This window comes from Hyperoodon ampullatus (genome assembly GCF_949752795.1).
Source record: "Hyperoodon ampullatus genome assembly, chromosome: 2".
NCBI lineage: Eukaryota > Metazoa > Chordata > Mammalia > Artiodactyla > Ziphiidae > Hyperoodon > Hyperoodon ampullatus.
In genome coordinates this window covers 100,197,174-100,211,619 of record NC_136915.1, presented here as the reverse complement: position 1 = coordinate 100,211,619, position 14,446 = coordinate 100,197,174, and the positions used below count along the sequence as shown (strand labels likewise).

Genomic DNA, 14,446 nt, shown 5'->3' with positions numbered 1-14,446 from the left:
TAGGTAGGTTTATTTCCTAGGTATTTTATTCTATTCGATTCTAAAGGATATATTTAATGTTATGATCTGCTTCATAAATTTAGCATTACACTGTAGGAACACTATATGTCATTAGAAGTTCCTCATATGCATCATATATATATATTTTTAAATAAATTTATTTATTTATTTTTGGCTGCATCGGGTCTTCGTTACTGCGTGCTGGCTTTTCTCTGGTTGCAGCGGGCAGGGGCTACTCTCTGTTGCGGTGCACGGGCTTCTCATTGCTGTGGCTTCTCCTGTTGCAGAGCATGGGCTCTAGGCGTGCAGGCTTCAGCAGTTGCAGCACATGGGCTCAGTAGTTGTGGCTCACGGGCTCTTCAGTGCAGGCTCAGTAGTTGTAGTGCACGGGCTTAGCTGCTCGCGGCATGTGGGATCTTCCCAGACTAGGGCTCGAACCCATGTCCCCTGCTTTGGCAGGCGGATTCTTAACCACTGTACCACCAGGGAAGCCCTGCATCATATTTTAAAATAGCCACATAACAGTCCACCATGTGGGTACCACCAATTCATATAGCCATTAACCAAGAGTTTACTTTTTATAAAGAATTTATTGGAGCTAGATCAATATAACTATGTTATCATGGGATGTTTGGTGGGTAATCTGAAGTAACTTACAGAAAATGTTTTTTTCTAAATATACTTTCACATAAAACCATATAGACTGCAGCAACTCTCCTCAATAAATAGGTGTCCTGAGATCAATAAATTCAATAAAAGAAACCAATGTTGAATTTTTTTATTCAAAAGCACAAAACAGAAATAACAGTATTTCTACCTATTCTTCAACAACTGGCTCTGGAGCTGCATTCAGATATAGGGGATGTCAGTAATAAATACAGCCTCCTTTAAAATAAATTTTCTTCCTGTGGTCCAAATTAACACTGAGAAAAATAATGTTTTCTGGGAGATAATAAAGGAATAGTACATTTTGATGTCTATTTCCTGACTATTGATATGATATACTAAAACACAATTTAAATGATTTAACTTAAAAAGATAATAGTTAAGCTTGTTTCAAATATATAAACTGCTTTTGTTACTCCTAGGAAAGTGGTAATAATATTCTGTCAGAAGGTGAAAAAAATGTACATATTGTTTTTCTTCTTTGGAAAAATTATTTATCATAAGAAGCCAATAAACTATCAAAACTATTAAAGTCAAAGGATAAAAGTTGCTTTAAAGGAGAGCAGTTCATTAAAGCAGCAGAGGTTTTTTTTCAGGTTTCTCTTTTGGAAATGTTTATGATTTTTAAGTTACAATTAACTTTTGCCACTGGGAAAATAATTTAATTACTAAACTCTACTCCACAAAATTATAAAGTTAGAGAATTCTAGTTTCTAAAAAGCCATAGAACAAAGCTGAAAAAGTTACTCCACATCAATGTACTTGATCTAAGAGAAGGTCAATAAGAAAGGGGATGAAGTTCTTTTTCAGACAATATTTCAGAAAAACAACAAGGACCTAAAAACCAATTAAGTTCTCGGATGAGGCCTGAGGACAGAAGCAGCAGGCACCTAGGCCCCAGCAGTGCCACCTCATTATGATGAACAGAGTGGTTAAGACAGTGTACACCCTGCAGCCCTCCTCTGTGCTATCAGCAGTGGCCTGCCCACAGATGCACAAACTCAAGCCACTTCTAAGAACCTACTTCCTGTTAAGTCCAAAGAAGTTGATGTTTCCAGACCTCATTCAGGAGGTTCAGATAACAATGTTACAAAAATCATCAAACCAAGATGAGAGAATGGGCAGGTTAAAGCTATAGATACTGCCACCAGGAAGAGCTACAAACTATTGAGTAAACTGAAATCAGGGGAAGAGCTCAAGGATAAGAACCAGCTCTTAGAGGCCATCAACAAGCAGTTGCACCAAAAGTTGACTGAAACTCAGGGAGAGCTAAAGGACCTGACCTAAAAGGTGGAGCTGCTGGGGAAGTTTCAGGACAACTGTTTGGCAATTTTGGAGAGCAAGGGCCTCAACCCAGGATAGGTCTTAATGCAAAAGCTGAAGACGAAAGAAGAAAGGGCCCAGTTTCTGAAACAACAGACCTTATGTAACAGTAAAGTAAATGATTTTACAACAGCCCTTGAGGAAATGGAGCAGCTATTAGAAATGTGACAAAAAGCAGGTGGCCACATGGCTCCCTCTTGGGGAAAAACTCCCAGAGGAAGCCCCTTAGGACATCTGCTTCTTGGTCATGATCTTCTAGGACTCACCATTCCCAGAATGAACACAGTTTCTGCTGTAGGATTAAGGACAGTTTATGCTGGAATGGCAGTTCCTCCTTTAAGCAAGCATTCCCAGTCTTCAGATTGGCCAGCTATCCTGAACCTCACAGTACATAATTGAGGCCTAAGAAGAGAGGGGGCCTGGAAGCTCGGATCAACCTTCTAGGCAACAAAGCAGCACAGCATTAGAATCAGGAGACTAAATCAGCCACAGCCAGAGAATCCAAAAGGTCACATTCAGATGTGCAGGAAGAAACAGTGGAGCACAGGTGTATCACTGAAGAGATATAACTGAGGAGCCCTGTGGTCCCCCCGTAACTTGGAACAGACTCTGTCCCATCCTGGTTGGGCTCTATAACCTCATTGTAAATTTATGAACTTGAAGTTACCTGAAATGGCTTAATAAATGGGGTGAAGGTATAGATAGTAATAACACCTATGAAACAATACACCTTGGAGCTTTTAATCTTAAAAAAAAATTAAGTTCTCAATAAATACAGAAAAAGCACATGACAAAATCTAATATCCATTCCTGATAAAAACTCTCAGCAAACTAGGAATAGGAGGACATTTCCTCAAACTGATAAAGAACATCTATGAAAACCTACAGCCAGCATATTTAATGATGAAAGACTGAGTGTTTCCTCCCTAAGATCAGGAATAAGACAAAGATATCCACATTACTTCTACTTGACATTGTACTAGAGGTTCTAGCCAATGCAACAAGGAAAGAAAAAGAAATGAAAGGAAATCAGATGAGAAAGAAATAAGTAAAATTGTCTTTATTTGCAAACATGATTGTAGAAAATTCAATGAAGTTTATAAAAAAGCTATTAGAACTAATAAGTGAGATTAGGAAGGTTGCAGGATAAAGGATCAATATACAAAATCAATTTCACGACTGTATAACAGCAATAAACAATCAGAAATTTACATTTAAAACAATGTCACTTATAATAATCATAAAAATATGAAATAGTGATAAATCTGACAAAAGATGTTAAAGACCTATACAATCAGAACTATAAAGCACTGCTGAGAGATCTAAGTAAATGGAGAGAAGTAACCATGTTCACAGATCAGCAAATACAGTATTGTTAAGATGTGAGTTTTCTCCAAACTGATCTATAGAGTCAATGCAATTCCAATTAAAATTCCAATTCCAATTAAAATTCCAATTCCAATTCCAATTAAAATTCGAATAGGATTTTTGGAAAAATTGATAAGCTGATTCTAAAATTTATATGGAAATGCCAAGAACCATGAATAACCAAAACAACTTTCAAAAAGAAAACAAGTTGGAGGATTAACTTAGTATGGGCATCAAGGTAGACAAATAGAGCAATGAAACAGAACAGGGTGTCCAGAAATAAACCCCAAAATATAGAGAAAATGGATTGTGACAAATGTGCCAAGGCCATCTACAGAGGAAGGACAGTCTTTTTAACAAATGGGGCTAGAACAACTGAATATCCATATGCAAAAAAATTTTTATTTGATCCATATATTGTACCATATAACAAAATTAACTGAAGTTGAATCACAGACCCAAGTGTAAAACTTAAAACTATAAAATTATAGAAATATAGGAGAAAACCTTTCTGACCTTGGTTTAGGCAGATTTCTTATATGACACTAAATCTTAGTTATGTGATACTAAAAGCAAAATCCATAAAAGAAACGTTGATAAATTGGACTTCATCAAAATGAAAAATTTATGCTCTTCAAAAGACACAGTTAAGAGTATGAAATGACAAGTCACAGACCGGGAGAATATATTTGCAAGGCGTATTAAAGTACTTGAATCCCAATATATAAGGAATGCTCAAAACTCAGTAATGAGAAAACAGCTCAATTTAAAAAATGGACAGGAGATCTGAACAAATATTTTATGAAGAAAACAACACAGATGGCAAATAATCACACGGAAAGATGCTCAACATCATTAGTCAATAGCGAAGTGCAAACTAAAACTGTAATGAGATATTACATACCTATTAGAACGCTAAAATTAAAATGACTGGCCATATCAAGTGTTGGTAAAGATGTGGAGCAAATGAAACTCTTATACATGCTGGCGGGATGTAAATGGTAAAACTACTTTGGAAAACAGTTTGACAGTTTCCTAAAAAGTTAAACATATTCCATTCCATTTCTAGGTATTCATCCAAAAGAAATAAAAGCACATGTCCATACAAAGCCTTATATATGAATGTTCATAGCAGCTTTATTTGCAATAGTCCAGGACTGGAAACAATGTAAATGTTCACTAACAGATGAACAGACAAAAAATGTGGTACATACATACAATGGTCACTACTTGGTAATAAGAGGAATGAACTATCAATACAACGTCAACATGGATCTCAAGATAATTATGCTGAGTCAAAGAACCAGGCCCCCCCACCCCCAAAAAAAGGTTACGTTCTGTATGATTCTACTTGTATAAAATTCCAGAAAATGTAAACTAATCTCTAGAGGATTAGTGGTTTTGGGGTGTGGGGGGTGTGTGTGGGGAAGGTTAGCTAAAGGGGTTGCAAAGGGGCACAAGGAAAATTTGAGGGGTGATGAATATGTGTACCATCTTTTTTTTTTTTTTTTTTGCGGTACGCGGGCCTCTCACTGTTGTGGCCTCTCCCGTTGTGGAGCACAGGCTCCGGACACACAGGCTCAGCGGCCATGGCTCACGGGCCCAGCCGCTCCGCGGCATGTGGGATCTTCCTGGACCAGGGTACGAACCCGTGTCCCCTGCATCAGCAGGTGGACTCTCAACCACTGCGCCACCAGGGAAGCCCCATGTGTACTATCTTGATTGTAGTAATGGTTTAATGTGGGATACATATATCAAAACATCAATTTGTATACAGTAGATATATGCAGCTTATTATATGTCAATTTTACCTCAGTAAAGTGAAATAAAAAAACCAAAATATAACAAATATGTCAAATCGAGCAAATAGAGAAGCAAAGAAATCAATGGAAAAAAATCAATTTGAAAAAATTTTCCACAATGTCTGTATTTCCTGTTTTCATTATAAAGAGAGAGAGAAGGGAATGCAGTATGACATCTGTTCCATGCCCCACAGTACACCCTTAACCCTTGCCAGCTGTCTCAAAATACATGCTTTTGGTTGTGAGTGGGGATGGATTAACTCAAAACCATCAATTCCCATAAGAAAAACAAGCTACAGTGCAAGCCCTTCTGATAACAAAGATTTAATTTAAAATGCTCATCTTTCTTATGAAGGACAGCATATTATCGGTACATCTTGCTTTATGGAATATACCTTTGTTCCTAAATGGATGAACTTTAAAACTTATGTTCTAATAATAATAACTAACAGTAAATGAGCACTGAGTATGTCAATTAGCATTTGCTACCTCATTTAATTCTTGTGATAACCGTACCATTCTACCATATAGCTTAACAGGGTAAGTAATTGGTCTATGATCACACAGCAATTAAATGGCAGAGCTCAAACCTAGGTATGTCTGATATGAAAGCTCATGCTCTTAACAGCTACACTTAACTGAATGTTCTAGTTGACAGTTTTGTAGAGTGCCTAGTAATTATCTTTATGCTTCTTTTTTGAAAAGCTAGGATTTCATGTATGCACATTACTCAGAGAGTAGGAATAAAAAGTATCAGCAATTCCAACTATATAAAACACATAAAAACTTGGCCCCAAATGGCCACTGATTAATTCCCTTCTAAAACATGTTTCATAGTAAAGGTTATGAATGTAAATCTAAAAACCCCATAATTCAATTCCCTAAATAAAGTTCTACTTGCTTCTTAATATCCCACTACTTATCCATGCAGAAACTGGACTTCTTTTGGTTATAAGCTTATGTTCATGTGATGTTTATTAAAGATTTAAACTACCTATTCCAATCCTAAAAGCTCTTCCTAAAAACATCTATCAAAATGGGATCATTTTCGGTCAAAGAATTGTTAGGTCCAGGCTTATGGGTGACAAAGAATGCTTCAACTTTGAGTACATTTAAGTATATTCATGGATCTCTTTTTTTTTTTTTTTAATGCAAACACACTTGACAAGCTTACTAGTATAGGACAATGCATGTTTTTTGCTAAATTCAATTTTACTTTCCTCATCTCAGACCAGCCTTTATAATAACCTGCTTCCATAATAAGCACAAGGCCATGACCAAAAGCAGATGTCAGATTCAACCTACAGTGAACTTGTATTTGTAATTTTCTTGAGCCACAGCACCTTCCATAACTTTTGTTTGTTCTATATTTTTGGCACTGCCACAAGACTCTTATAATTATTATTATTTTAAGAATATTTTTGGCAAGCATAAATCATTTATTGTTAACACAGACACATATGTAACATTTAGATTTTTTATTTTTAATTCTGGCTGTTTAAAAAACTCACAGTAGTTAAATATTACAGTCTCATACTCTAAATATATTTCTAACTTTGTCCTGTCTACAACATTTTTGTCTGTAAATTTTCTTGCCTGGGGAATTCTCCAATGGCCTTTGGCCAAAACAAACAAAGTTATATCCTAGACATTAAAAGAGTTTTATACCTGTTTTATGACTGAGGTATCAGTGGAAAGGAATTCAAGACTCTTTAAGCTAATTCTATGTGAAACTTGTAATACTTTACCATTTATTATTGCAGAAGCAATTTAAAGAATGCTTTAAAATAAAATGATACTAATACAGGGTAGATTCTACTTAGTCATAGCTAATGTAGTCTGCATCAGATCTGAGACATGCAGATATAATATACCCAATGTGGAAGACTCAAACTATTTAATTGGACTTTTTATTGGCAGTCAAATCTATTTTCCAAATTTTAAAAATTAAGGTTCCCTCATCTTCTTCTAGAGTAGTCAGACACTGCTGGGAAGCTTTTCCTAGATTTTCTTAGAATTAATGAACTGGGCCTCTCTTGCTGAACTGTGTGGTTCCACCCCAAACTCCCCTGGACAGTTCATGAGCAATGTAATCTGTTTTCACTGTGGAAGGGATTCCCATAGTGTTCTGATTCATGAAAATAAAGTGGTCGGGTCAAAGGGAGAGACTTTCATGAAGAAGGCTTTTCTCTGATGTAATCCCTCCTAAAACAGAAAATCACTTTATATAAAGTTCAATTAGGACCAAATACTGTATAAATGGCCTCTGTAACAATTAGACTTCAAATACAGAAGAGGCTGAATATTACATTATTTTCTATTGACTTCTCTGGTTCTATGCCAAACATGTCTAGGCTGCAACAGAAGAGTGAGGAGGCTCACTCTTCTGTAAAATTTCGGGGAGAAAAAGAATTATGGGTGCTCTACAAGGGTGTAGTTGCAATCTGAAACTTTGCAGAAATTTTGGAAAATGAATGAAGCTCTTTTACAATTATAACTTTATAGGTAGGATTTACTTACAAACTACAGGAACTTTTATAATACATCCTTATATAAATCTAACCCTTGCCAATGTGACCTACTATTTATTTAACAGCAACAGTGAACCATATGGTTTTGTTCAGAGATGCAAGATTAAAGAATAGATTTTATGTCTAAGAAAAATCTCTTTTAAAGGTAAGAAGAAAAAAAGATAAGCTTTTTTTACTTAAACATAAAGGAAAAACCAATCATAGCTATTTAGGACAAAGACCAAAACCTTTTCAATCAACTAAGCATGAATTAAGAAAGAATACTAAAAGGAAGAAAATTAGTGAGCTGTCATATTAGTCCAAGAAGAGCAAGTGTTTGTTGTTAAGCAAGAGCTATATAGAAAGAATGCAGTGAAATCTTGACATACTACAGAACCAAAAACAAACAAAAATAACAAAAAACCCAAGCCAAAACAAAAACCTACTGCACAAATAAAACAAGATTTCATTTTAACTTTAAGAATCTGGTATGGCAGTTGCTTTTCTCAAAGGACTGAGACAATTTTGACCCCCAGCTGCTACTTATTTTATCTAACAATAGACTATTTAAAGATGTATTACTTCTGGTGAAGCTATTCATTTCACCTAAACTGCCTATAGTTTAAGCCTCAGAAGAGAACTTTACCACTTACAGGCTGTATGCACAGACTAAATACAACACTTGTGCCTGGTTCTGAATGGTATCTTATATCAAAATGCTCTCTTAATTATAGCTCTTGCTTCTCAAGCTGCTCTTTCAACTTGTCAGAAGCTGCCTAAAGTATCTAAAATTGGATTCACGCAGAAAAAAATTTTTTTAGGAAAACATATGCAACAAGCACCTTAGCATCTGTTAACATTAAAACCAGAAGGCAGTCTGTTTAAGCACACATAAGGCAGGCTGTAAAATTTAATAATTCACAACATTCATTTTGAAATATTATGGCAATCTTTTAAAACAATGGCATACATTTCATCTGTTCAACAACTATTTATTGAGCATCTATATGCTCAATAAAACAAACATAAAGCTCCACAGGTTTGTATCATTTCTAAAGCTAAAAAGCAAAGAGAAAATAAGGTCATCCTCTAATTTTTCTGTTAGAGGCAGCCATTCCCCAACCCCTACCCCAATTATGAGAGGGGTGAGGCCCAGAAGTTCTTGTATAAGTCAACTGCGATATTTACAGGAGACTTCTTCCTGGAGTCCCAGTGCAAACAGGGACAGATCCTCAGGTGAGGCTATTTATTTAACACATGCTACCAAGCTATTGTAGTTTTCTAAAATCTGATTGCTATTTATAATAATGCTGCTCCTGGAAAATGCTTTCTGAGTTCTAAAAGGACACGAACAATGCACTTTCTAGTTCAGCCTAGGCAGTGGAACTCTTCCAGGTCTAGGCTGGTAATTCCTGTGGAGAGGAGAGCCAGAGGTCTCAGATGAGAAGAAGGGAAGGAAGTAGGAAAAACAACAGGCATTAGGAGTGAGGATTAGGAATTAACTCAAACTTTCCTCAATCCTTCTTTTTCTTTTCTCTTGATCGATCAGATAAACATGTGAAAATAAATAGGAGGGTGTCCTGGGTTTAATCAGGTTAGGACTACTGGTAATAGTGGGATGGGGTTATGAGAAATAGAATAGTTTTCAGGGACGTACAGGGAAAGGATGAGAAATCCCCAATAGTGACAAAAGGGGAAGACCTGTGGATGTGGCAGAAATGAGTCACCAAGCAGAGGGAACGTTTTTATGTAATATATGTTGGCAGGGGAGTCATTAAAAAGTCAGGCACTGTTGAGGGCCCACTAGAGACATCAATTCAAATGATTAGCTACCACTGACTGTTCCTTGGATATGGGGTACATGATATGTACTGAGAGAATATAAATAAAGGGAGAAGAAGAAATGAATCCTACACTGTTGGGGTATTTGTAATGCCATGCAAATTATAATGTTACACAGAAATACTAGTTATTAATCATTTCTTTTTAATACAGACAAGGAAGCTTTGTTTCAGACAGACTGAATGACTTTACCAAGGTCACACAGTCATGCTTAGTGGCATGACAGGCAAAGACTTGGGCAATGAACTTTATCACGTGACTAGACATGTGTCAAAGCCATAAACAGATGATCCCCAGGGACACCATGCAAAACAAGACTGAAGTAAGTGCGAAAAGGAAAATAAGTCAGACTCTACCCCATACCAGAAGGGAACTGCCTCATGCACTCCGGAGAAATGAAACCACTGGAAATCACTTATCACACATTACAAAGCTCTAAGGGAAAACAAAAAAGCAATAGTTTTCAGAAGAGACTATGCTTTCTTCAGCATGCCCAAGTCTCATCTTCTTTGGCCATTTCTCCTCACCTACGGGGGTATCATCTTCCTACTACTCACACAGATAGCCTTAAGCTCTTTTCTTCCCCTCTCCAAATCTGATTTCAAGACAGATTGGGAAACATCCTTACCAAGGTGTAAAAGATTCAAGACCCTTTAAAGGAGTTATGCCCTCTTGATTTTTTTTTTTTCTTTCTTTTTTTTAAATGGGCCTCTCACCGTTGCGGCCTCTCCCGCCGCGGAACGCAGGCTCCAGACGCGCAGGCCCAGCGGCCATAGCTCACGGGGCCAGCCGCTCCACGGCATGTGGGATTCTCCCAGCCCGGGTCACGAACCCATGTCCCCCGCATCAGCAGGCGGACTCCCAACCACTGCGCCACCAGGGAAGCCCCATTGATTTTTTTTTTTATGTAGACTTTTTTAGAGTAGTTTTGGGTTCACAGCAAAATTGAGTGGAAAGTAGAGTTGCCGTCTACCACCCCCCAGCCCCATGTATTTTAACAGATATCAAATACTGAAAAAAAAAGTAAGGATTCTTAATCTGGGATCTAGGGAATCTATTCATGGTCTTAATGGGGTCCTTGATCTATCAGATATTATATCCTGAATTATGGTATATGCGTGTATATAGATTTTTTAGGAAACAGGTCTCATCAAGTTCTCAAGGGGTTGGCATTCAGAAACAGCTAACGCTACTAAGCTAAAGAATGAAGTTCAAAGTCTAGACATCAGGTAGAGAGACTAAAGGAACTATTTGGAGGCAGAAAGGCTTCATCAGTGTCCCAAAATCATACCATACAGGTGGCTGCTATAGCAAGTATTGATATATATACCCAGGCCTCTCAACTTCAACTGGGGCTATAGAAATATCCTAGTTAACCAATGATATGGCTTTCAAACATATGATGACCACTCTCTCTCTCTTTTTTTTTATTATTTATTTATTTTTTTAATTTTTTTTTACTCTTTTTTTTTTTAAAACATACCTTTAAAGCTTCTATAACAAGGTCCCTTGCTTCAAGCTCTCCTTCAAGAATACTGAATAGTGTTAGGAGTTCTGGCTTGCTGAGTTTTTCCAGATTCATCCTGAAAGCCTAAAACAAGGACAATAATCAGACAATCTCCAGAAGACAGAGTTAATTTGATACTATTAAAGAAAAAATAAAGTGAGACAGATAAGAAAAGAGCAACAATTAGAGTAGAAAATACTTTAAGAAAGGAAATGGTTATAATTAAATGGAAAAATAAGAACTTTCTGATGTTAATCATAAATTGAGCAGTAAAAGAAAATAAAATTCATTTTAATTATTGATTTCATCACCATTCACAAAGATCAAATTTTCATCATTTTTCCTCCAGGCATATATACAAACATTCTAGAAGGTCTCAGAAAGAATTAGTCACTAATTTTGTTCACTAGAAGTTCAGGTAAAATTTTGTTACGATGAATACTATTTCAATGAAAAACTGTTTGACCATGAAAAGATATCCCAGTTTTAGATAAGTAAATTCCAAAACTGTATATAAAACATTGTGGGATCCCTCTGAAACTGGCTGAAATGAATTTGAGCAAAGATAATGTTTGGTGGGAGTATGGGAGAGAATTTTCTTTTGAATTGTCTACTTTAACAGAGAACATCTATCACAATATTTATATTTCATATAGTAAAATAAGACTTAAATGCAACCATGTACAAATGTACTTTTAAATGACTGCTTAAAATATATTGTTTAAACATCTTAATTGGCCAGGCTACTACAAACTGAATTTATTTGACTTAACAAGTTCACATTTCTATGAAATCTTGCATCTTTTAAAATATGTTAAATGGCAAATTACATGGCATAAACTCAGTCCTTTCCATAAGATTAATTTCTCACAAACCACACATAGATAGAAGCTAGATGGCGTACAATCTTGGAAGGATCTTCTGACCATTGTGTATGGTAAGATACATTTCATAACTTCTAAAGTACAGCTCCCACTCTTTACTTCTAAATTGCCACTCTCATATAGTTTTTTTTTAAGTGAATCACAACATGACTAGTTCACACACCCTCCAGTAACTCCCAACTCCTATGAGCACATTAAATTTTAGGAGGCACACAAAAGAGGCATTGATTCCTTCCAGAGCTACTGCCTTTAAGCGAATGAGAGCATGTAGAAAATGCATACTTCACTGTGTTGTTAGATGTTGCTCCAGGACACACTGTACAAATCTTTTGCCACATGGTAAAACATGTTCAATGTAACTTCAGCTCTAACTGCTAACTTTCTAACTGGTGAGGGTTAGCGACTAGTAAGTGATTCTCACATTCTCACTTCAGTATTAGAGAGCCCTTACAACAGTTACTTTAAAAATAAGAGCTAAAAAATAATTAAAAAACCAAAAAAACAACAAACCTAATAAAGCTACACTTAACATAAGATGGTATGCTGGAAAAAACACATGGCTTTGCAGTCAGATAGATGCCAGGTCAACATCTTCCTAGTTGTGTGACTGGGCAAGTTTTCTGATTCTCAGTTTTCTTACCTGTGAAAGTAAAATGATGATATCTAACTCATAGGACTGTTGTAAAGATTGAGTTAATAAAAATAAAACATCTTGCCAAGTTCCTGATAGAAGCTGATCAATGGTTTAATTATTAAGAACTACTATCCTCTCTCACTTTCCAAAAGAATTCCAAGAAAGGCATTACCAAAATTGGGGGCAGCCAAGATCAATTACTTCAGAAATAAGTGACTTTGGCTGCCCTTTTGTAGTTGGGAACCACAAATGAAGAAGGATGATAGCATCCTGGAGTGAATAATGATCAGGAATTTAAACTACCATTTGAGTCACATTGGTTTCTTAGATGAAACCCTTCCCCCAATTCCTGATGGTTTCATGTTTTAGTCTCTCTCAAGGAGATTATAAGGCAGAGAAAAAATCCTATCATTTTATTCCTTTTTTCACCCCTCCCTGGTGTTAAGCAGAATAATGGGCACTTGGTAAAGGTGCTCCATAAATACCAACTGCACTGAGTAAATCAACTAGGAATAGAGCTAAAAATGATAGTGTTTACACATATTACTCTTTTTTCCTTCAATATCTTTATACTCCTTAAATATTCTCATTTAGAAATCTAAAAACTGTGGCTTAAGGATGCAGTGTGATATAGTAAAATATAACAGACTGGGAGTGAAGAGTATAGAATTTTAGTCTCAGCTCTGCTACTAAATAGCTATAGGGCTTTGAGAAAAAAAAATTACCTAGTTGCTCTGGCATTGAGTTTCCTCACAGGTAAAATAAAACAGACTAGATAATCTCTAAAGTCCTTCATGGTTCCATTCTAAGCTTTCATGAGTGAAAATCAAGAATTATTTGTTAGAGAAATCAATTAAATAAAAATTACAGGTAAATATACAAAGAACTAAAACAGATTGTACCTAAATCACAGTTTTTATCTGTTGTGATAAATATACATCCTCATAAAAGAGTGAAATTCAAACAACCTTAAGTCACTTTAATTATAAAACAGTCTAGCCTAGGCAAGAAAAAATTCTATTCTTTGTCAATGGCATAAAGGACAATATTCATGTCACCTCTACATTTGTAAATAACTTCTGCACACAAATTTTAATATCTGGAACATTTTGCTAATGTATCAACTTATTTAGCTTGGTGTCTACATGAAATAAATATAATACAAATACAACACAGGAGGGGAAAAAAAGGGCCACAGCTGTGTAATTCAAACCCAAGAGGTCTGTTTTCGCATATTCCTATAACCATTCTTTATAAATATTAAAATGTAGTTCTTTGCTGTCCTTTACATTTGAATCTAATTTTAACACACAACACATTGCAGTAACTTTTTGTCTGAAATATAAATGAACGATAGTAAAACTGCATTATGTTTTAGTATGGCAGTGATATTCCTGGGGGTGGTATGAGGGTGGGGATGGGGGTGATACTGACCTGATAACTGGCAGTCACACTTTAGTCCTCAAGTATAAATTCTTAAGGTTTTCTTCAGTTAAAATTTGGGAAAATTGACAAATATATTTAAAATGTCATCAGCATGGTGGAAAAATGTCCAATGCTGCAAAATAATAAGAAATTTATTGTCTATGTGACCATACTATAAACAATTGGTAAATCCCAAGAATGTCAACTGTCATTATAGTTGATAAGGCCTGACAGCTGTTGGTTGATACAGACAAAAAGAAGAAAATAGCCACTTCTTCAAGTTGAAGCTGAGTAATATAGGAAAAAATATCAGGAATCTGACTTCCCTTTTGCAATCATAATTAGGGAAGGTGAGGTCGTTCAAAATCTTTTCACTGTCATTTCAAGGACTATTTTATGAATGTCACCAGAAGAAACTGACTTTCTCTCCCTCAATTGATAAAAGCCTATTTGCTTGAAACACCATTACTTATGCACAATGCACT

The 14,446-nt window shown here is 35.9% G+C and overlaps 1 protein-coding gene and 1 pseudogene across 5 annotated transcripts in view; one reads left to right on the top strand and one right to left on the bottom strand.

The window, feature by feature from the left end:
• Positions 1-14,446, bottom strand: part of CTTNBP2NL (CTTNBP2 N-terminal like) — a gene marked incomplete at its 3' end in the record, with an annotated part of 66,380 nt that overhangs the window by 38,923 nt on the left and 13,011 nt on the right. The window contains exons 1-2 of one of the 4 annotated variants that reach the window (XR_013810740.1): positions 13,971-14,095; positions 9,573-11,102 (exon numbers count right to left, since the gene is read on the bottom strand). Coding sequence is in view for 2 of the 4 variants with exons in the window: in XM_079698662.1 (XP_079554788.1) it covers positions 10,995-11,093 (99 nt within the window). Of the gene's footprint in view, positions 1-9,572; positions 11,346-13,970; positions 14,096-14,446 lie in introns of those variants that run through there. The other 3 variants (XM_079698662.1, XM_079698663.1, XR_013810739.1) reach the window with 3 other exon arrangements.
• Positions 1,586-2,157, top strand: LOC307048586 (small kinetochore-associated protein-like; annotated as a pseudogene). Its single transcript has one exon. The product of its transcript is annotated as a small kinetochore-associated protein-like (transcript).